General features: G+C 43.2%; 2 protein-coding genes across 2 annotated transcripts; one reads left to right on the top strand and one right to left on the bottom strand.

The window, feature by feature from the left end:
* Nucleotides 1-23367: 23367 nt before the first annotated feature.
* H2bc1 (H2B clustered histone 1) lies at nucleotides 23368-23859 on the bottom strand. The gene has a single exon (XM_006993136.4). It carries the CDS (start codon nucleotides 23795-23797, stop codon nucleotides 23414-23416), a length of 384 nt encoding a protein of 127 aa, XP_006993198.1. The 5' UTR covers nucleotides 23798-23859; the 3' UTR covers nucleotides 23368-23413.
* A 223-nt stretch (nucleotides 23860-24082) lies between these two features.
* Nucleotides 24083-24613, top strand: H2ac1 (H2A clustered histone 1). The gene has a single exon (XM_076573042.1). It carries the CDS (start codon nucleotides 24108-24110, stop codon nucleotides 24498-24500), a length of 393 nt encoding a protein of 130 aa, XP_076429157.1. The 5' UTR covers nucleotides 24083-24107; the 3' UTR covers nucleotides 24501-24613.
* Nucleotides 24614-24830: the final 217 nt, after the last annotated feature.

The following is a 24830-nucleotide window of genomic DNA, read 5'->3' on the forward strand; positions in this document are numbered from 1 at the left end:
TTTAGAAACTAGGGAAATTCCTGTTCAGGTGTGTGGTTGGTGGAGAAATATGAACTGAATGTCTGTATCCTCAAAGTTTATGGTTAAGGCTTAACATTCCACATGATGGTATTTGGAGTTGGAGCCTGCCAAATATAATTAGGTTTGGATAAGGTACAAGAGTGACCCCCAATAGTATGTGTGTCTGAGGAGAAGGAGGAGGAAGAGGAGCCAGAATTCACTCAGTCCATCCCTCTGCCCCTCTGCCTTTCTCTCCACCCCATCTCTGTGCCATGTGAGCTCACACTGAGGATACAGAAAGCAGACACCAAAAACTGAGCCAGGCCAGACTTTAACCCTGGAGTGCCAGCCTCCAGATCTATGAGACTTTAAATTCCCATTGTTTAAACTACCCAGTCCAGGGTGTCTTGTTTGACTAATGTAATGAGTTTGCAAATTGTTATGATCTCTATAAAAACAGCAACCCTGAGAAGTCTAGTGGTATTTAAATGTCAAACATACCTTGACATAATCATTCAACATGTGAGGTTTTACCTGCACCCACACTTTCGAGTATAGGGTGTACATTAGCAGCTGTTGTTTGTAAAGAGGCCACAACAGCAGCCTTTCTATGGTGTTCAATATGGAGCAGACTCTGTTCAAAGGACTTTACACACATTGGCTCCTTGCCTCCTCTGACCACCATAAGTAATTATACTCTTCAGAGAATTTTTAAACATTTTGTCAATTAAAAATATTGACACTTGGAGGGATTCCTGAGTAGACTGGTAAATGTACTTGGAAGGAAGCAATTTGGAATCCCCATGCAGCTGACAAAGCTTCAAACTACTGCTTGCTTTAATAGGCCATTGCCCCTCCCCCAGCCCTCAACACACACACACACACACACACACACACACACACACACACACAAGACCAGATATCTAGCAAGTTCCACAAAATCTCAGGGACTCCTCTGATGCCTGGCAAGACTCCCTTGAACCTTACTGGTGCCCACCCTCCAGCAAGGCCAGGGTCTCATCCTGAGGCTCTCTCTACACAGGCTGATCTATTAGCTATTAGATTTAGTAATCTCTATAATAAACTCTCCCTTTTCAAAACTAATTGTGTCATTTCTCACTTTTTTTAAAAAGTTGAGCTGAGATTGATTTAAAATGAGCATGTTCAGGAAGAAAATAAAAGACATCAACAGTGAGCTTCCCAAGGCAGAGTCACGCAGATTCCCAGTGAGTGTGTGTGTGTGTGAGAGAGAGAGAGAGTGTGAGTGTGTGTGTGTGTGTGTGTGTGTGTGTGTGTGTGTGTGTGTGAGAGAGAGAGAGAGAGAGAGAGAGAGAGAGAGAGAGAGAGAAAGAGAGCGCACGCATGTGTGTGCCTGTAGAAGCCAGAAGCCCACTGTCTCAGGAACAGTCTGTCTTGTTTGTCTCTCTCACTCTGGCACATGGAATAGGCTAGACTGGCTGGCCAGAGAATCTCAGGGACCCCCTCCCCCAACGCCACCATCACTGCCTTCACAGCACTAAGGGTTGCAAACACGCCAGCGTCCCCTTTATAGCCACGGTGCTCAGGGTTTCTCTGTTGGTGATATTTTTGGAAATTTGTTTTGAAAGGTCTTCGTCTTCAGTGTCAAAGGTTCTTTCTAAGCACTCTGAACTTGGAGGTGGTGATAAGGTGTCTCTTTATTAGCAGTCTATTGCTGGTGAATCAGTCGGCAGCTATGCGGACTGATTTCCACTTTATGACTGAAAGAGGCTGCAGTGGCTGTGACGAAGCAATCTCCAAAGTGATGTCTCATCACTTCTTCCCTTCCCCAAGTTCTGTTCTCAGGGACACACAGCCAACCCAGAGACCAGGGGAGGAGCAGCACAAGACGCTGGAGACAGGGGGCGCTCTCTTGGAAACTGGCTACCACAGTCCTCCAAAAGGGTCATGGTGACTGGGGTTTACCGTGGTAGAGTCTACGCTTAGAAGTTTTGCAGACTATTCTGAGACCTGTGTTGGTGATAGGAATGTTTCTAGGGGAAAGGTGATGATCCCAGTGACAAGAAAACAACTTCATTGCTACACTCAGAGTGTTGGAATTACTTAGGGATGTATCTGTCGGCAGTTTTTAGGATTTATGCCATGATCCCTGAAGCTATAACTGATTCCTTTCTCCTTCTTTCCTTCTACGCTCTTCCTTCTTCCTCTCTCCCTTTCTTCCTTTTTCCCTCTTTCTCTCAAGACCTTCCTTCCCTTCATTTGCTTGTTCTTGTCTTCTCTCACAGTCTTGCTATGTAGTCCAGACTGGCCTGACATGTATGGTTACCCTGACTTAACCTCTCAAGTGCTGGGGTTACAGGCGTGTACCATCATGCCCAGCCATTTCAGTGCATATTTCGTATCTGATCTTATTGATCTCGTTTTATTTCCCGAGTCACTTCTATAGATGCCCTTTTCTAGGGGTCCTGGAAAGTTTGCACTCCGGAGAACAGTCCTGTGAGGCAGTTGTCCAGGGCTCAGGCTACAAATCAGCTGATCGGGTCATCAGGGATGACTTTTTAGAGCACTAAGCTTCTAAGCTAAGAGCTGCCATCAACTCCTAGCTCCTTGAGCACCTGCTCCTGTTGAGAATCATGCAGGTAATTCCCTAAGACATGGGGACTCTTTGTTGGATTTGCATACAGACGTAGCACATGTTCGAATTTACCAGGGTGACTCCGGTTGGATTATCTGTGAGAGCTGCAGAGTCGCTCTCTCCTCTGCTTGAGCCAAGTGTGATCTGCTTCTGGGTGTCTCTGTGAAGTCCGCGGAAGCAGTCTTGTGCGGTGGCACTTTTTCTTGAGAGTCCCTCTGGACATGTTATCTGGACGTTATAGACTGGATATGGGAGGACAGGGTTTTTTCAAATAAAGGAGGAAGGCAGAAATGTGGCTCAGTGGGTAGAGCTCCTGTTGTGCAGGCCTGGCACCTGAGCTCAGTCTCCGGGACCATGGTGGGGGAAAACCGACTCCCAAAAGTTGGCTCCCAACCACCACGCACTTGAGAGTACACACCACACACACACACATACACACACACACACACACACACCTCCCACAGCAGTAACAACAAATTAATGAGAAAATAAAAAAGGTGGAGCTGTAAAGACTCAAGCAGGAGGGCTGACGGGATGGCTCAGTGGGTAAAGAAGCTCACCGTCAAGCCGCAGGACCTGAGTTCTATCCCCGGGTCCCATGTGCCAGAAAGAGAGGACCTAATCCTGCAGGTTACTTTGTCTCCCACCTCCACACATGCATGATGGCATGCACCATCAATCAATCAATCAATCAATCAATGTAGTTTTTAAAGCTTTAGAGTCAAGTGGTGAGTGTCCTAACCTACCACATGGTTTTGGTCCCCACACCTCTCATCCAGATCTGTTTACTGTAAGCCTTTACTGCAGGGGAGGTTGTTCATCCCATACTCTGGCCTCGTGGCCTACAGGACATTGTCTGGATTCAGTAAACGTTAATGTTTCCATTTGGTTCTCTGTGCCTTCTACATCCACATTCCACTTGTGTACTGTTGTGGGGTGTCTTTCTGTATGCTGTGAATAGGCGTTGCTCTGACTGGTTGATAAATAAAGTTGCATTGGCCTATGGCAAGGCGGCTTAGAGGCAGGCGGGAAATCCAAGCAGATATATGGAGAGAAGAAAAGAGAGGGAGAGAGATGAAGCAAGATGCCAGCTGACCAGTAATGCCACAGCCACGTGGCAACTTACAGATTAATAGAAATGGGTTAAGTTATAAGAGCTAGCTAGCAAGAAGCCTGCCATAGGCCATACAATTGGTAATTAATATTAAGCCTTTGAATGATTATTTTATAAGCGGCTGAGGGACCACAGGGCTGGGCAGGACCAGAGGAATGTGGGACTGTGGGGCCAGGCGGGACCTGAGAAACCTTATGGCTACAATGTACTAGTGAATGTTTAACAGCTAGCTACGAGAGAAAAATGAATGAACTTACATACACACCTACAAAACACACACTCATAAAATTCAAAGTCCCACAAAGCTTAATGCAAAATAATTTTCTGGGTTTTTTCAATTTCTTAAATCCTTATTTATTATGTGTATGTATGATGGGGAGTGGAGGCATGTGTGCTGTGGTACATGTGTGGAGGCCAGAGGACAACTTTGTGGAGTCAGCTCTTTCCTTCTGCCTTTATGTGGGTTCTAGGGATTACACAGCAGATGCCCTTTACCTGCTGAGCCATCTCCCCAGCCCCTTAAGTATTTAATATAACTTTTGAAAATAAACGTTAAGCTAGAATGCTTCCTTGGCTTTCGATTTAGACCTGTGGCTGTACAAAAATTGGCATCTGTTGTGAAATCTGCTTTCCACTTAAAAGTAACTTAATTGCCAACAACAGTGCCACAAAGTCAGCCTGAACAGCTGCCTCACTGGCATTTCACCACAGTAGTGACTCACCCTTCCACGCTTAGAATTTGGATATAAAGCATTGAAGATGTGGTCTTCAAGTGGTGGGTCCAGTCTCTGAGAAGTGATTTGCATGAGGGCTCTGACTATCCACTGAGGGATTCCTAAATCGATGGTGTTGCTGGGAAGTGGTGGGAAAACTTGAAGGTAAGGGTCTAGTTGGTAGGACTACATCACAGAAGTGCTCTTGGGGCCACTTCTCATTCCAGATTTTTTCTCTTCCTGCTTCCTGGATGCCATGAGGTAAACAGATCTCTACCACACCTTACCCAGGGCCAAAGACCATGAAGCCAGATCACTACACACTGTGCTCACTGTGAGCCTTATAAACTCTTCTTCCTTTAGAGTGTTTTTAGCAGGCACTTCACCAGAGTTAAAAGTGTTAATGCATTAGCTGAGCTCAATCCCGATACAGGGAATGGTTCTTGAGAACAAGAAAGAAAGAGGAAAGAGAGAAAGAGGAAAGAGGGAGGAAGGAAGGAAGGAAGGAAGGAAGGAAGGAAGGAAGGAAGGAAGGAAGGAAGGAAGGAAGGGAGGAAGGGAAACAGTGAGGAGAGAGAGAAAGAAGGAAGGAAGAAAAAAGACAGACAGACAAAGAAAAAGAAAAAGGCTCACTACATATAATGAAAGTGCATTGGAACTTTGCCAGGTATCAGTGGAATGAGCAATTCCCTTGCCAAACCAGCTTCCTGATTTTGAATACTAAAAGAACATTTCCTTCATGCTGGGTGGAGTCTGTTCATAATGTAACTATGGCTACATCACACCTTTAAGCTCAATCTATGTGTTTAACACTTCCTCCCAGATTTTCATAAGTTTAGACAATAGAAGAATAACTGGAATTCTGATTTCTAAGGTGGAACCAAGTCCAGCCTGATTACCAGCTGCTGGAACATCACTCACGGTGGAGCTGGGGTGCCACACACAGCAGTGTGTCCTTCAACAGCATTTCCCCTTCAGAGAGAATTGTTGACAAACCGCCTTGGAGCCTAGGCAGTAAAATGCAGATGCTGGCAAGCAGAATGCGATGAGCATTCTCACTGTCCTAAATTTATTCTATTGTGATTTTATGTAATTTAATTTTTAATAATGGTAATGCTTACCAGTCGGCGCACACAACGGTGGCTCTGTCTGTGACTGTTTATCGGTAGTAAGAGCAGAGTCCTGTGCTTCAGGGGATGCCGGGTTTCTGGCTTGAGCACAAAGATGCTGGATAAGATCCCTCCCCCACTGTCATCCATCCATGTGGGTCATCTATCCACGTGGGTGCCACCGGCTTCCTAAAACCTCACCCATCTGTTTCACTCCTCTACTCAGAGCTCTCTCTCTCTCCCCTTTTGATTACACATTCCAAAGCTTTGGCCACCCAAAGCTTTGCATCAACATCAACTGACCTCAAGCTGCTACCCAGTCACATCACCCTGCTGCATCCTATATTCTCCAGTCACATTAGATTGCTCTTTATTACTCAGAGAAGCCATCCCTGGCCACACCTCAGTGCTGGAGGACTCTCTTCTATGTCCCTCACTGAATCTTGCCTTTTCCCTGAGTGGCATTTTCTGACACTGTCCTCCAGATGTGGCTCAAATATGTCCTTCCTTGGAAATATTTTCTTGCTCTCCAGTCCCTTCAAATCAGAACAAGACTCTCAACCTCCTAAGTCTCAGCAAGTTTTACACATAAACATTAGCAGTAACTTTGCATTTGCACTGTGGTGGTATTGTGTTCCCCAAAATATTGTGTACCCTAATAAACTTATCTGGGGTCAGAGAACAGAAAAGCCACTAGATACTTAGGATAGGCAGTGGTAACACACACCTTTAATCCTAGCATTCCAGGGGCAGAAATCCATGTGTTCAAGGATACAGCCAAGCATGGTGACTCACACCTTTAATCCCAGAAAGTGAGCCTTTAATCCCAGGGAGTGGTGGTAGAAAGCAGAAAGGTATATAAGGTATGAGGACCAGAAACTAGAAGCATTTGGCTGATTAAGCTTTCAGGCTTTCGAGCAGCATGGTTCAGCTGAGATTCATTCTGGATGAGGATTCAGAAGCTTCCAGTCTGAGGAAACAGGATCAGCTGAGGAATTGGCCAGGTGAGGTAGCTGTGGCTTGTTCTGTCTCTCTGATCTTCCAGCATTCACCCCAATAACTGGCCTCAGGTTTGTTTTTATTAATAAGAACTTTTAAGATTCCTGCTACATTGCACTTAGGATTTTTTCAAATCCTCAGTTCATTCATTTGTTCACTTCTTGATATACAAACTTCTTGAAACACTGTCTAATATGCAACTAATTGTTGATTGCCACTCTGTGTTCCCATGCTCAGTAGCCCTTATTCAGTAAGTGGACAGGGGACTGTTAAGTGTACTGTCACACTTTCTTTTTTCTTAAGGAGATGCTGGAGTCTTGTTTGGCTCTAAATTTGTCTGCTTTGTAGTCATTCCATTTAAGACTTTTCTATCTTAGGGCTGGAGTGATGACTCAGTGGTTAAGAACACTGGCTATTCTGCCAGAGGTCCTGAGTTCAATTCCCAGAAACCACAGGATGGCTCGCATCATCTATATTGGGATCTGATGCCCTCTTCTGGGATGTAGGCAAACATGCACATAAAGCACTCAAAAAATTCATAAATAAATATTTTTAAAGACTTCAGTAATAAGGTTGACTATGACTGGAAGTGGAACTTTCTGTCCTGTACATCTGATTATAACCGGCAGTCACTTCCCAAATTACCACTCAGAGGCTTATATTAATTATAAATTCCTGGCCAATGACTCAGGCTTATTACTAGCTAGCTCTTACATTTAAATTAACCCATATTTCTTATCTACATGGTTCGTGGCTTGTTACCTCATTCTTTACATGTCTTGCTTCCTTGGTGGCTGGCTGGTATCTGTCCCAACTCCACCCTTCTTCATCTCCATCCTCAGTTTGATCATACCGCCTAATCTTATTTTGCTGGGCTATTGGCCAAAACTGTTTTATTACCAACCAATTCACAGCATACAGAAAGACATCCCACAGTATTTCCCTTTTCTGTCTAATCAAAAAGGAAGGTTTTGACTTTAACATAGTAAAATTATATACAACAAAAAAGTTGTCAAGTTAATATATATATCTCAGTTATAATATGCAGTCTATTTATATTTGGGAAAGTTAAAAAAAATGCTCTATCATCTATCCTATCTTTGTGAGTCTAAAGTTTCATATCCGTTTTGCCTATTATCATAACTAAGGAAAACTGTAATTATAACTATCTAGTCTTCAACTCCATCAAAGAGCCCAGAGAATATACTATTACCTGAGTAAACAGGAAGTGCATTGCAAGCAACTTCAAAAAGTTTAGAAATGACAGAGACATCTGGCTGCTTGGACAGTCACCCAAAGTTCTTCTGTAACATTGGGACATCCATCTTCAGCCTACAGGCTTAGAGTATCTGACAGACATTTTAGTGAAGCAAGAAATTTGAAGGACTGTCCTGCCTTGTATTAGCAACTTCAGTCACTTTCCTCTGTGCTCTGCAGAATGTCCAGCAGTTTCTTCTGTGAAGCAGAAACCCTGAATGACCATCCTGCCTTGTGTTGGCAAAGTTCAGCAGCCACTTTCCTATGGTTCCTGCGTATCCAGTGTAATGCAACATACTGTCAAGCAGTCCAGGCAAGAGCAGTTTATTGCCCAAATGGCTAGCCTTGCCACATTGAAAGTAAACTCCATAAGGAGTTTCTTTGATGCCCATTATCCTCTTTGAAGTTTTTGGTGCTGCCAGGAGCAGACATGTCTCACTGTCAAAAAAAAAGTCTAAGTTATTAAAACATTTTAAATGCCATATTTTATAGATCTTAGAAATGTTTGAAGATTACTTATCTAATTAAAATATATCTTTGTATGCCTAGAAAACCTAACTAATATGTCTATAAGTTTGACTATTATAGATGACTGTTAGTTTGTATTTTTAAATGAACTGCATAAACATAATACCTTAAACAAAAGTAGAAATATACATACAGAATAACAAAATTGACTTCAAATGCCTATCAATAAGCTAAAAATCCATACAATGTAAAATATTTTGAGATTAACAGTTATTTTTGGATTAAAGTAGATTCAATAATCTACCCTTTTTTCATCATAATATCTACCCTTTCCCCCATCATTTCTATATCATATCTCTTTAGAAAGTATTTGACTATAACCATTAACAATTTATAACCAACCTCCTAAACAAAGATAAACATCCATAATATATTTTTGAGGAATGTGGGCATAGTTCTCTAGACTACTTCCTGTTGATTTGGGGGCACTGGTAATCTTATGGGGACCTTGAGAAAATTTAGAATTATGGTCAAGCCCTGACTGGGGTATTTTGTGTGGCTGGTCCATTTCAGCCAGCAGTCTTGAAGTTGTTTTAGATGCCGAACTCAAAGGAAACTGTAACAGAGGTGTATTGAAATGTTGGATCATCTGAGCCGTCTGTTTTTATCGGTCCCCTTGTTCTGAAAATACATAAACATTTAAAGGTAACATATATATATATATATATATATATATATATATATATATATATATATGTCTTAATATAAATATAAACTGTGTTGTATATAAGCCAGCTAAAGATAATTTTTTGTTTTATGTCTAAGCAGGTAAAATATATGTCATGTGTCTTGTAGTTACTTTAGGTTTATTTTCCCATGTCTGTAGTCAGGATTTCAGGGGGTCTTCCTCAATCAAACCTGACTTTAATTAACACAGAATGAATCCATAGCTTCTTATTTTCTATGGAAATAAAAGCAGAGCCTCTTTCCTAAAGTAACATATCTAATTTAGCAGCTTTTACAATCAAATGTCTCTCAGCAGTTAGCTTATTAACAGTAAAAAAAAAAAAAAAAAATCCAAACAAAATACAACATACATAATCCAGACTTGCTGTGAATCTTCCATCCTCACATGGCTCATTTTCTTTATACTCCCCCTTTAAGGACTTTCTTTTATTATTTTAAAACTATATTTTTAATTTGAGGCTATATATATTTTTTCCTTTCTCTCTCAAGCCTACGTACATCTTTTAAATGCACCATGACCCATTTAGAGGCCTCTTTGTCTAAATCTATTTTTTACTGTGTATCTTAACCCTTTTTGTTTGTATTAGCAAAAGCTACATCTGGCTTGGAGAGGCCTCTGTGTACTGTGGCAGGAATCTGCTATGTGGGCTCTGTTTTTGTGTATCTAGAACTTTTTCTTTTAAGTTTTTTCAGGCTTTATGTGGATGTATGTGCATCATGTTGGAGCGCTATATGTAATCAGAGGGAAGTTTCTGTCCCACCAGCAAATACCCAAATCTCCCAAATACCCAGCAGCCACTTCCCAAATTGTCACACAGAGGCTTGTATTAATTATAAATGTTTGTCTCATGGCTCAGGCTTATTACTAACTAGCTCTTATATTTAAATTAACCCATTTCTATTAATCTATGTTTTGCCATATGGCCCGTGGCTTGCTGGTCCCTTCACATCTTGCTGCTTGGGTGGCTCACAGTGTCTCTCCTGACTCCACCTCTTGCTCTCTGTATCTCCATTTGGCTTTTCCGCCCAGCCTTATTTTGTCTGGCTATAAGCCAAATCAGCTTTTATTATCAATCAATGAGAGCAACATACATACATTCACAGCTTACAAAGGACCCTCCCACAGCAGGTGACTTCATTTGTTTGTTATTCTGGTCTAGTTCTGAAGAGAGAAATTAAGAATGAGGCCTCTTATATGACACAATACTTAGATTTCTCTGAGGTAATAGGAAGGACATTCATTGGTTAAGTCCCTAATCTTGCTATATATTTAAAAGGGAAAGTGTCAGCTGTGACCATTCAGCAAAAGCAGCAGGCTTAGCTTTTGTTACTAGAATCATGTCACTGGGTAGCACATGATGGTTGCCCTAGTCAGGGTGTCTATTACTGTGATGAAACACCATGACCAAAAATCAAGTTGGAGAGGGAAGGGTTTATTTGGCTTATGCTTCCACATCATAGTCCATCATTGAAGGAAGTCAGGACAGGAACTCAGAGTGGGAACCTGGAGGGAGGGGCTGATGCAGAGGTCATGGAGGGGTGCTGCTTACTGGCTTACTTCACATGGTTTGCTCAGTCTGCTTCCTTATAGAACCCAAAGATGGCACCACCCACAACGGGCTGGGCCCTTCTCCACCAATCACTAATTAAGAAAATGCCTTACAGCCTGATATTATGGAGGCATTTTCTCAGTCAAGGTTCCTTGCTTTCAGATAACTCTAGCTTGTGTCAAGTTGACATATGACACTAGCCAGCACAATGGTGACAGTATACATGTCACATGATGCTCATGTATTGCTAGTTGATTCTCACTGGAGAGTTGAGACTGCAGCAGAAAGCATAAGTCCAGGTAGAAACAATGAGACGTTGATTTTATTGCTGCTCTGTAGGATCCCGAAGGCAGATACAGTTACATGTGGTCAGGTTTTGATGAGTTTCCGGATTTCAGAAGCCACAGCACAGAAAAGGGACTGAAGCAGGCCTGGGCATCCCACCGCTCTCCTGGTTCCTAACAGCAGACGGAAGGGTTGGCCTGACAGTCCCAAGCAAAGAAACCAGGAGAACGCACCAATCTCCTCAAAGGATCAACCATGCCTTCTTGTTCTTGTCGGATTCTGAACTTTTCCTCTGACTGCCTTCTGGTACCAGATACAGAGACAAATCCATCTGTCAGCTTAAATCCGTGCTTCCTCCTTACTCTCTGCTTATCCCTGTGGTCTACTCTAATTAAGAACAAGGCAGAGCAGAAAGATTTAAATTGACCACGGTCCTGGGTGTCGCTTTCAGCATACAAAGTTCAAAGCTGTTGCTCGGGTTTGTCTGAGAGATGAGCATGTGATGAAAGGACCTGCTTGAAACAGATTAAAGAAACAGGGAAGAGCCAGGGACAGGACAGCTCCTGAGATGCACTTGCTACAGGAGGAGAGGCTGCTGGGACGGAAGGCATCTTCTGGGAAGATCTGATACCCACAGTCCTCCACCCTTTCTCCCAACAGCCACAACACTTCTTAGTCTTACATCACTTCCATTTTCGTACTTTACTCCAATAACAAGCACTACGCTCTTGCAGTAAGAGGGGCAGCTCTGCACTCGTCTTTCTGAAGAATTGCCCTGTATGCCACCATTGTGTCCCTTCCAATCACATGTCCCACAATCTCTGGGAGATCTAGTGGCTTAGCTTCTGTCACGCTCCTGTCCTCTGAACCAACCTCGGGGACTGGGTGACTAGAGTTCCTTTCCTGACCCAACTGATGAAGAGCAATAGGACGAAACGGAATGATTCAGAATTAACAGTTTTAGGATCCTTCCACTGTACATTGTCCTGGCAAACTTTTTTTTTTAACCTGTTACTCATATACATGTATTTCTGGGACTTAGTCTTATGATAAAATATATTTTTTAGGTTGTGTTGTGGTAAAAACAATTTTTACAAACTTTTCAACCCTGCTATACATTGTGCATGTCTGAATTGGTCCCCACTTAGGTGTTAATCAGTGAGACAGTTCCCTCTTCCGGGTTTTTCATAAGCAGACATTACAGACACTCACTCTAATCCCTCTGCTTCTCATCCACCCACACTGGAGAGTAATCAGACATACTTAGGCTCTCCCCTGGCTTGAACAGCCAGTCTTATCTGTCCTTGTCTGTTCCCAATTCCATTCGTCTTTAATCCCTTTCCTCCCCCACCCCAGTGTTTACCCACCAACCCCACAGTTCCCCAGAGTTTTCTTGAGTGTGAGCAGCAGGAAATATTAGATAGAAGGATTTAGATTGTGGAGATAAACAGATAGAAAATAAAGGATAGCCTCCAGAGAGCCTGGAACCTATTCCAAAGAGCCCTGACTGTTTCTGCCCTAGGGTTTTTATAGAGACGCCAATGGGGGGAGCAAAAAACCTCCCCCCAGCACAGCTAAGTGCAGACCATCTCAGACACCTGCACGCAGGCCCGTGGTCCTGATCATCCTCTATGTGGACCTGCTGGGTAAAGCCACGAGGAACCCGAGAATGGGCTCTCACAGACTATTTACCAAATGCTTTTGCACTTTTTAAATGAAAAATAACCAATACTACCCAAAAATGTTTTACCAAAATTTCTCCCATATAGTATACTTTTTATGAACTAGAGAGAGAGCAACACTAACATTTTGAAGTGAGCACAATTATTACATCAAATACGTGTTATTTGCTGGAATGGTATTCTTTTGAAACCCAAACCCAGTTCTTCTCAGAAAGCATGCGTGGCTCTGAAGAGGATAGTTGATTCCAATGTGACTTTTTGTGCTCTGTGTGGCATTACATCTCAAAAGTCATGGACATTAATGTTATTTTTTTTCTTTCTGAGGTGCTACATATTATTAATTTGTCTGACATGCTAGGATATTACTAGTGATGGGGAAAGTCCCGTAATAACTACAGGTGTCTTTCCCAGTGTCTTAGTTCGGGTTTCTTTTGCTTTAACAAAACATCATGACCAAAAAGCAAGTAGGAGAGAAAGGGCTTCTTTGACTTACACTTGAACAGCGTTGTTCATTGTTGAAGAAAGTCATGACAGGAACTCAAAAAGGGCAGAATCCTGAAGGCAGGAGCTGATGCAGAGGCGACAGAGGGATGCTGCTTACTGGATTGCTTTCCCTGGCTTGTTCAGCCTGCTTTCTTATAGAACCCAGGACCAGCAGCCCAGGTATGGCACCACCCACCATGGGCTGGGTCTTCCCCCATCAATCATTAATTAAGAAAATGCCTTACAGCCTGATCTTATGGAGTCAACTTCTCAACTAAGGTTCCCTCCTTTCAGAAGACTCTAGCTTGTGTGTCAAGTTGACATAGACCAGACAGCAAACTCAGAGTTATGGAACTCAGTCGGCCATCAAATAGTTTGTAAATGTCTACTGAGTTTGAAATGGAATTGTTTTCCCTTAGTTTATAAAGTGATTGAAGTTTGCATCTTACACAATATTCAAGCAGCCGTATGTTCCTTGACCGACCCTGATTTGCCATTATTGTTTGTCTGTCTGTCTGTTTGTATTTGCTTTTTTATGGGACCCAGTGTTGTCATTCACATTAAAGGAAGATTTGCAGATTCTTGTAACTGAGGCCGTCCTGTGCTCCATGGGGTCAGCACTCTATAGATTTTATTGGATCTTACCATATTTCTAAAACAACGAAAATCAGGTTTGCACAATCTGGAACCATCCCCCTGGAACGTTTGTCCTTTCCTTAAGCGTTTGCGAGTGAGCCGTGGAAACACGTGTGAGGATGTTAGTCCACCCGTGACTTTGGTTTCCTCCTGGCCTCCTTATGCCCCACCGCTTTCTAGATTCATGTTCGTTTTCTATTTTTTGAGAAACTTGCATTCCATCATTATTTTTTAAATATGTTCACATTCTTCAAAACTATACCCCTAGAATTTTAAAACAACCCCTCAATTCATGTTCCAATTCTTTTTACATGAAGTGCTCAGATGTAATTATTTCCCTCAGATGTGTCTCATGCTTAGTTCTGTAGGTTTGGGTTTAACTCCACAGACATGAGTATCAAGACAACTGTTAACTTTGTGACATTCAGGGGAATTTCTGTAGCTTGTCATGGCAGAGTTTTGCTGTTTCATAATCTGCTTGCTGCTGCATGCCTGGTCTGTTCTGTGGCTGTTGACCACTGTGTGCATCATCATCACAGAGCATTTCACCTCTCTCTCGGTGCCCAGTCTTCAGTGTCCAGTGTTCCTGGCTGGCACCAGAGCCCCCTGTCATGCCCATTTCACTATTAAAATGTTTTTTCTTGAGATAATAACCTCTGCATATTACAAAGAAATGTAACTATTATTTTACTAAATGGCTTCACCCCTAGCAAAGATTCGCATATGTCTTTTACAGTTTTGTTTACATGGTACAGTTACAGATGCAGGATACCCTATTGTTCCTGAAAAATCTTGGCTAGAAGACAATAATGATGATTGCACCAGAGGTGCTTATAACATAACTCATCCTGTGTATGTCCGCTCTCCAAACATTAGTTAGCAATTTATTTTCATTCTGAATCCAGTCATTCACAGTTATCTTACCCTTAGAATACCGGAAGGCTCCCAAAGAGAATCACACACCTTCTTCCTTTTTCTCAGGAACTACATAGGTCGGGGCAGCAACAACCACTAGACCTGTTCTTTTCCCCTATAATGACATCACAACCGGGAACCTCCTCCAACCCTCAGCCGGTACCATCCAAGACCATAAATTACAGCCTTGGATCACTGGAAAGAAAACCCCTTCAGACACTCCTTCCACTAGTACTAAAATCTCCTGCCGGGCGGTGGTGGCACATGCCTTTAATCCCAGCACTCGGGAGGCAGAGCCAGGCGGATCTCTGTGAGTTCGAGGCCAGCCTGGGCTACCAAGTGAGCTCCAGGAAAGGCGCAAAGCTACACAGAGAAACCCTGTCTCGAAAAAACAAAAACAAAAATAAAAACAACAACAACAAAAAAAAAATCTCCCTACAGTCCTGTTACTGTGTGAAAGCTGTGGTCTCTTAAACTTATGGCTGATAATCAAATCCTCCGTGACCCTGCAATCCAGCCACACTCTTTATGAGAAGCGTGAGCGGCTCTAAGAAGAGTCTCTTTTCCGCTTCCTGTTTTTCCCTTTGGGAGCCCAGGTCACTCGCTGGCCTTTGCCACATGGGAGGCATTGGCTTGCTTGGAACCGAGTGCAGATGATGGCTTAGCATTTGCATATTGGAGAAGGCACCGTTCCTGGCAATGGTCTCTAGTCACAGCGTGAGCTTGTCCTGATTTCTGCCACCTGAATGTAGACAGGGAAGGTGACCATCTTCTATTCAAACGCCTTGCAGACCCTCTCCGAGTCTCAGTCAGCCTGGCTGTTCACCCAGTATTTCATGCCTGCACCCCGGAACAAAACTGGTCTTGTTGAACATGGCTTAGAGTTGGCAGGGCCCCTCACTGCGGATGGGACTCAGCCTGGGCGTGCGTCTTTCCCCACGAAAGTAGCTGTTATAACAAAAATAACAGAAAGCGGGTGACTGTTAAGACACATTTCGTGCCCACTGTGACGCTAAAGCCAGATTTCTGGCTTCGTGGGTGCCCACTGTGACGCTAAGGCCAGATTTCTGGCTTCGTGGGTGCTGTTAGTCTCTTAGTAACCCCAGAACCTTACCAGTACTGCCTCATTTACATACCTTCAGCTGGTCATGTGACCTTGGTGACTGTAAACCTCACACCTCACTCCAGCTCAGATTCCATTCACTTCGTTTGTTTGCTCGTTTGAAGACAGGGTTTCTTTGTGTAGCCTTGGCTGCCCCGGAACTCACTCTGTAGACCAGGTTGCCCTCGAACTCAGAGAGATCTGTCTGCCTTTGTCTCCTAAGAGCTGAGATTAAAGGCGTGCTCCACCAACGCCAGGCTTTGCTCACCTTTTGCTGTCTTTAGGTACTCTTGTGCAGGCGTGCCAGGCTTGCCACAAAGTGCTCCAGAAGGTTGCTGGCGCTCAGCAAGGCTGGGGAGGCCAGTCATAGTCTACGTCTCACTGAAAGGGGCCTTATCGGGATACCAAGCTCTGGCCAGCGACAACTCTGCTTTGCATGGCACAGCACATGGCATTGTGCCTGGCACGTTTCAACAAGCATCTGCCTGCAGTGGTGGGGGATCTGGACATGGCCTTGTGCTTAGCCCATGTCCGAGAATGAGAACGCCATCCACAGCTACACAGTGGTCTAATAAAACCGGCCGATGGCCACATCAAGTTCACAACTCAAAGGCTTTTTCGTGAGCCACCACCCCACGCTCTGAAGGGGTGCATACTGAAAATGGGGGCTTTTTTGTCCCTCCTGTCCCGCTGCCCCTTGAAAATAATCATTCAGAGACATAATATTATTTATAAATGCTTGATCCATTGTTCAGGCTTATTATTGATTAGCTCTTATAACTTGAATTAACCCATTTCTATTCATCTATGTATTGCGTTGTGGCCATGGCGTTACCTGTCTGTTGGCATCTTGCTCCTTGGGCAGCCGGATGCCATCTTCCCCTGACTCCACCCTTCTTCTCCCTGTATCTCTGCTTTGATTTCCCACTTGGTTCTTAGTCTGCTTTGCCATAGACCAAATCAGCTTTATTTATTAACCAGTGGGAGCAACATATATTTACAGCATACAGAAAGACCTTTCACATTATTTCCCCCTTTCTATCTAACCAAAAAGGAAAGTTTTCATTTTAACATAGTAAAGTTATATGTAATAAAAGTTATCAAGCAAGAATTATAGTTACAATATCTAATCTATTTGTATTTGGCAGAATTAAAGAAAATATTCTATCATCTATCCTATTTTGTGAGTCTAAAGTTTTCATACCTAATTTATCTTTTATCATAATTAAGGAAAATTATAATTATTTAGTCTTCAATTTCATCAAAGACCTCCTCAGAAAGATATATTATCTGAATAAACAGGAAGTATATTGTAAGCAACTTCCAAAATTCTAGAGATGGCAGAGACATCTGGTTGCCTGGACAGTCACCCAAAGTTTCTCTGCAATGTTGGGGCATCCATCATCAGCCTATAGGCCTAGAGTATCTGACAGACATTTTAGTGAAACAGGAAATTTGAAGGATTGTTTCATCTATTTTGGCAAAGTTCATCCAGTTTTTTTTTTTTTCTGTGTCCTGTAGAATGTCTGCCAGTTTCTTCTGTGAAGCAGGAACCCTGAAGGACCATTCCACCTTGTTTTGACAAAGTTCAACAGTCACTTTCCTGTGGGTCCTGCATGTCCAGTTTATACAACATACTGTCAAGCAGTCCAGGCAAGAGAAGTTTCTTGCCCACATGGCTAATTTTTGCCATAATGAAAGTAAACTCCTATGAAGTTTCTTTGATGTCCATCATCCTTTTGTGAAATAAATTGGTGTTGCCAGGAGCAGATGTGTCTCATTGCCATGAAAAGTTCAAAATATTAAAACATTTGAAATGCCATATTTTGTAGGTTTTAAAGTGTTTGAACATTACTTATTTATTTGAAATATATCTCTGTATGTCTAGAAAACCTGATTAATATGACTATAAGTTTGATTATTATAGATGACTATTAATTTGTATTTTTAATTATATATTATATTTTTAAATGAGTTGCATGAACTATTTTTGAGAATGTGGGCATAGTTTTTTAGATTATTTCCTGCTGACTGGGGGCATTGGGGAACCCTGAGAAAATTTAGGATTCTGCTCAAGTCCTGACTGGAGTAGTCTGTGAGGATATATCATCTCAGCCAGCAGCCTTGAAGCTGTTTTTGATGTTGGATCACCTGGATTATTTTTATTGGCATCTCATCACCTTGTTCTGAAAATATATAAATTTTAAAGGTTATATATATATATATATATATATATATATATATGTATAAGTGTGTGTGTATGTATGTATGTATGTATTAATATAAATATAAAGTGTTCATTGTGTATAAGCCAGTTAAAGATAATTTTTTGTTTTATGTCTGAGCAGGTAAAGTATAAGTCATGTATCTTGTAGTTTTTTTTTTAGGTTTATTTATTCATGTCTTTAGACAGAATTTCAGGGGTTTTTTTCTCAGTCAAATCTGATCATTTTTAAATTTGAGTGAATCCATAATCTTTAGTTTCCTATGGAAATAAAAACAGAACCTCTTTCCAAAAGTAATATCTTTTGACTTAAATTTTGAAGTTAAAACATTTTTTAAATATATGTTGGATTAACCCAGAAATATTCATAATCAAACATCTCATAGCAGTTAAAAATCTTAAAGACTATATATTTATATTATTATTATTATTATATATAAAATCCAGATTTTTTTGTCCATTTTCCATCCTCATGTGGCTCATTTTCTTTATTTTATTTTATTCCCCTTTTTAAGGATTTTATTTTATTATTTTAATTTAAGGCTATATATATATATATATATATATATATATATATATATTCTCTTTTTTCTCTCAAGCCTAAGCACATCTTTTAAACACATCCTGACCCCTTTTGTCTGAATCTGTTTTTATTGTGTATCTTTAACCCTTTGTCTTTAGGAGACAAACCTTAACCTGCCTGAAGCTCGCTGCTAGAGCTTGCACTGATAGCTTAAGCCCACAGGCAATCAGTTGAGAGAAGCCTCTCTGTTTTGTGTCCTCTGTGAGAGACTGAGGAAGCCCACCATGTGGCTTGACTCCTGGCGCTTGGCAGCCCGCTCCATTTCATGGGCACCTCAGCTGGCATGAGCGATTAGGAAGCCCAGTGTGGCTCCGTTTCTGTGCATTAGAAACTTTTTAAAGCTTTTTCATGTTTTATGTGGATGTACGAGCTCCACGTTGGGCGCCATTTGTAAACAGGGCTTTTTTTTTTTTTTGTCCCACCCTGTCCCGATGCCCCTTGTAAATAACCATTCTGAGGCTTAATATGATATATAAATGTTTGGACTATTGCTCAGGCTTATTGCTAACCAGCTCTTACAACTTAAATTAACCCATTTCTGTTAATCTATGTATTGCCATGTGGCTGTGGCATCACCAGTGTGTGGGTATCTTGCTTCTTGGTTGGCTGGATGGCACCTGCCCTGACTCTGCCCTTCTTCTCCCTGTATCTCTGCTTGAATTTCCTGCCTGGCTCTGATCCTGCCTTGCCATAGGCCAAAGCAGCTTTATTTATTAGCCAATGGGAGCAACACATAATTATAGCATACAGAAAGACATCCCACCCATATCAGCATACTTTTAACTTTGATGGTATGTCTGGACTTCATGGATTGGATAACAAAATGGATGATAGCAGTGACGCTTGATGTGACAGGCCCACCAGGCAAAATTGCTTCCTAATCGATCCGACTGTATCTCTAAATATCCAGCTGAACTTTGTCATATATTTTAGGGAAAAATCAGATCCCAGGTAAGTCAGGTTAGATTGTCCATGTGAGGGGTGGGGCTTGACATTTTCCAGGCCTCTCTCAGTAATTAGCATCACCAGAGACAAAGGGCAGAAGGTCCCAGAGCTGCAGGTTTGGGGTGAAGCCTGCCATGGGACCAGAGAGGAAGATTTTTTTTCTCTCTTGGCAACATATAGGGGAACTTAGACCCTGTAGGTCAGCACCCTTGAAGCTACTGAGCCAAGGCTGCAGCACCAGGATACTGAGGAGACGCTGTGCATTTATTTGGGTCTCCTAACAAAGCAGATTGAAGTGGAATGTAAAGATCTTGCTTCAAATCATTTGTGTTGGAAACCAACAGTTTGTCCACCAATTGAGTTTGCACTCCTTCATAACTTGTGCTTGGCTCACATTTATGACAGGATACTTTGTGTTCTTCAGTACTAATGGGAGAGGATATAGGTTATCTCATATTTCAGTTAGAGGATTCTGAGTGAAAGAGTCACTCTTCATCACCTGAACTTTCTTCACATACATATACACACCCATGCACATACCTACATATGGTACATACACACACATGCACATACCCACATACTGTATATACACACACATGCACATACCCACATACTGTACATACGCACACATGCACATACACACATGTTGTACATGCATACACGTCATACATACACATGCACATATACATATACTGTACGTACACACATGCACATATCCACATAACTATACACACACACATGTTGCATGAATCTTAAAGGTCTTATTAATAAAATCAAACCTGAGGCCAAGTATTGGGGTGAACACTGGAAGATCAGAGAGACAGAACAAGCCACAGCTACCTCACCTGGCCAACTTCTCAGTTGATCCTGTTTCCTCAGACTGGAAGCCTCTGAATCCTCATCCAGAATGGGTCTCAGCTGAACTGTGCTGCTCCAAAGCCTGAAAGCTTACCCAGCCAAATGCTGCTAGTTTCTGGTCCTCACGCCTTATATACCTTTCTGCTTTCTACCATCACTCCCCGGGATTAAAGGCTCCTTTTCTGGGATTAAAGGCGTGAGTTACCATGCTTGGCTGTATCCTTGAACACATGGATTTCTGCCTCTGGAATGCTAGGATTAAAGGCATGTGCTCCCACTGCCTATCTTAACTATCTAGTGGCTTTTCTGTTCTCTGACCCCAGATAAGTTTATTAGGGTAAACAATATTTTGGGGAACACAATACCACCACACACACACTTGCATACACACATATTGTACATACATACCCATGCACATACTGTACATACACACATGCACATATCCACATAACTATACATACACACATAATTTTTTAATGCATTTTTTTAATTCAGGGGGAAAACCCTTGTACTTTTGTGCACAGTGAAGTGTCTTTGAGGGGAGCTCCTGAGTGCTTAGCTGTGAGACCAAAGAGATAACAGGTGGCATCTGAAGATCCATGTATATAGAAGCATGTGTTGTCTGTAATCAGGGATCCCAGCTGCCACAATGAAACACTTGGAGGCAGCAAATATCTGTTGTGTCTGCCTCTGAAACACTGGCAGATTTTTCAGGCTTGTTCTTTCACTTGGAAGCATAGCTTGAAATTCACCATCTTGTTAGTTGCAGCAATTGTTCCTTTTTCCTTTTCAATCACTGAATAGTACTGTGGAGACATACCATTTGTCCTGGTTGGTTTTGTCAGCTTGACACAGTTATTTAGTAAGAGGACCTACCTTTGAGAATGCCTCCATCAGATTGGTTTGTGTAGGCAAGTCTGTGGGGTGTGTTCTTGATTAGTGTGGGATTGATGTGGGAGGGCCCAGAGTACTGTGCCACCCTGGGCTGGTGGTTCTGGGTTGTATAAGAAAAAGCTGAGCATGCCATTTCCCAGCATTCCTCCATGATCTCGGCTTCAGTTCCTGCCTGCAGGTTCCGGCCTTGAATTCCTGCCCTGAATTCTCATGATGAACTACCACTATAAGATGAAATAAGCACTTTTCTCAAGTTGTTGTTGGTAAGATTTTTCTCACAGCAATAGAAACCTGCTCTCCCTGAAGGAACAGGACCAGAGGGGCCATCCATCTTACATGTCTACATTGCATGGACATTGCACACTGGTATCATTGGCCCGTACTGTGGGATTGGGTCAGACACACCTCCACTTAGTTGTTCTCCTTATTTTCCTTCCCAAAAAGTTCTTTATAAAAACTGTGTTCCTTTCCCTAGTCTCATAACATTTGCTCACTGAGTGAACAGGGTGTGTAAGTGTGCATGTGTGAGTGATTGCATGTGATAAAGGAAGTCCCCAGTAACACAGGGTTTCTGGAGTGAAGTAAACACAAAGGAGAAAATTGTCTCAATCATTTTTGAATGAAGGAAATGGCATCGAAATTTTGGGGGTTAATTTATAAGACCAAAGAAGGCCACACACTATCTGTAATTTATGTAAAATACTCCTGATTCATGTGCTCTGACATTTTGTATGTGAGGCTAAAGGCTAAGGGTCAGGTTTAAGATGTGAAGTGCCATGGATTCAACTGTTTGCAGACAGAATGCTTATGCCTTACCCTTTAAGTATGGCCATGCTTAGAGACGATGTTTGAGGATGTAGTTTTAAGAATGTTGAAATGAGGTCATCTGCATTGCGGAGTGGACCCTTGTAATGGTTTGAGTGTGAGATGTCTCCCATTTGCTCATGTGTTTGAACACTTGGTCCCTGTGGTGGTTTAAATGAGAATGGCCTCATAGGCTCACATATTTAAATGTTTAGTCACCAGGGAGTGGAACTGTTTGAGAAGAAGTTGGAGGAGGTGTGGCCTTACTCGAGATAGATTTTGAGGCTTCAGAAGTATAACCCAGGCTCTCTCTCTCTCTGTGTCTCTCTGTCTCTGTCTCTGTCTGTCTCTGTCTGTCTCTGTCTGTGTCTGTCTGTCTGTCTGTCTGTCTCTCTCTCTCTCTGCCTCCTGTCTTCAGATCAGGATGTAAAGATCTCAGCTACTGCTCCAGATGTCTGTCTGCTTCCTGCCATGATGATCTTGGACTAACCCTCTAAAACTAAGTAAGCTACCAGTTCGTGCTTCCTTCCTGTTATAGAGTTGTCTTGGTCGTATGTCTCTTCAAAACAATAGAGCAGTAACGAAGTGCCCAATGGAGGACTGTTTGGGGAAGTTATGGAAGGCAGTAAGACAATCACTACTTTCAGATATATTAGCGGAAACTATAAGTGTAAGACTGTAATGTACAGACTACTACTGTAAAGATGGGATCTGGGCAGCGGAGCAGGACTCTTCACAGTTGAACCTTTCTGCCCTTGCTGGTCCCGTTCAGCATTACCCCAGCCTAGTCAGCTAACATTTTCTATTACTGCTGCCAGACTATACATGACGTAAAAACTATGTCAGGTTTGGTTTGAAGACAGGAGCCTTTTCTGGCTTTTTCTCTGAACAGTCCTCACTATCGCTGGGTAATTGGGAGTGTGCATTAACAGTGGTCACAAAATTGGCCAGGATCTGAAAACCGGGGCAGCTAGACTCTGCCTAGAGATGGTACCGGCCAACCAAGGCATAGGCCGAGGCGGCCATATTGGCAGGAGCACGGAACTCCGTTATTGCTGTTGGTCAGTTGACTCCGTGTAACACATTCCACTAGGAAGCACTGGTGTCTACAAGACAGCCCCTACCCACCGTGGGTTTTCCCTGCAAAACTAAATCCTAGAACCCTCACTAGACGGAAGACAGTAGGCCAGAAAGCCCTCGGGCTTCGAACGGCTTTGGGATTACGTGGTCCTCCCTGAAAACCAAACCACACTTGAGAAACTGTTCCGACGTCAAGTCCAAGTCCCTTAACTGCAGCCTGGGCCAGGCTCTACTTAGTCAAGCGTCCATATGCCCAGTGCAGCACTAGGACCAGCAACTAAGCACAGCTCTCTTGCCCAAAGAGGTGGGTGGCTCTGAAAAGAGCCTTTGGGTTGCGGTGAGCTCCGCCGCTCACTTGGAGCTGGTGTACTTGGTGACGGCCTTGGTGCCCTCGGACACGGCGTGCTTGGCCAGCTCCCCGGGCAGCAGCAGGCGCACGGCCGTCTGGATCTCCCGGGACGTGATGGTCGAGCGCTTGTTGTAGTGCGCCAGGCGCGACGCCTCGCCCGCGATGCGCTCGAAGATGTCTGTCACAAAGGAATTCATGATGCTCATGGCCTTGGAGGAGATGCCCGTGTCCGGGTGCACCTGCTTCAGCACTTTATAGATGTAGATGGAGTAGCTCTCCTTGCGGCATCTCTTCCGTTTCCGACCCTCCTTCTTCTGAGTCTTCGTGACCGCTTTCTTGAAGCCTTTCTTGGAAATGGTAGTGCCCTTTGCTGCCACCTCCGGCATCGTGAAAGTAACCTTTCACACCCCCAACGGCCCAAAGGAGTTCCAACTGCAACTAAGCACACGGTCTATTTTTAAACTGAGAAGAGTGGTATTTATAGGTGTGGACCTCAAATGACGTATGAGCATACGTTATCTGATTGGGTAATAAGGGCTCTGCGCATGCAAATAAGGGGAATTCAAGTAGTGCTTCCTGATTGGCTAGCCCATTATCAACCAGCCAATCAGGTGGCAATTATGACCTTCCATCAGAGTATAAATAGGCCTGGAAGCTCTCTTTTGCTTACGCTCGTCTTAAGGCTTTTGGAAGACAATGTCTGGACGTGCAAAGCAGGGCGGGAAGGCTCGCGCCAAGGCGAAGTCCCGTTCTTTCCGGGCCGGCCTGCAGTTCCCCGTGGGTCGTGTCCATAGGCTCCTTCGCCAAGGGAACTATGCGGAGCGCATCGGGGCTGGCACACCAGTGTACCTGGCGGCCGTGCTGGAGTACCTGACGGCCGAGATCCTGGAGCTGGCTGGCAACGCGGCCCGCGACAACAAGAAGACGCGCATCATCCCGCGCCACCTGCAGCTGGCCATCCGCAACGACGAGGAGCTCAACAAGCTGCTGGGCCGCGTCACCATCGCGCAGGGCGGCGTCCTGCCCAACATCCAGGCGGTGCTGCTGCCCAAGAAGACCGAGAGCCACCACAAGGCCCAGAGCAAGTGACTCCCAGAACAAGGAACTGTGCTCAATAGTTTGAAACAAACGGCTCTTTTCAGAGCCACCTTCATTTTCAGGAAAGGCTGTACACGAGTGATAGTTTTCTTGAATAAGTATAATTCTGGGCAGTCAAAATTTCATATTTTTACATTATGGAAAACAACTCGACATGTAATTTGAACCAGCGGTTACGTTTTATTAATTCATGACAGTGTGTAGGACCTTCCTTGGGAAAGTTACATGACCTGTGGATATGAAGCTAATACTGCAGCGAGTTATGGAGTAAAACTGCCACTGAATTAGAAGCAGGCCACTAACTCAGCTCCCTCCTACCTA

Source organism: Peromyscus maniculatus, chromosome 5, assembly GCF_049852395.1.
Source record: "Peromyscus maniculatus bairdii isolate BWxNUB_F1_BW_parent chromosome 5, HU_Pman_BW_mat_3.1, whole genome shotgun sequence".
Taxonomy (NCBI): Eukaryota; Metazoa; Chordata; class Mammalia; order Rodentia; family Cricetidae; genus Peromyscus; species Peromyscus maniculatus.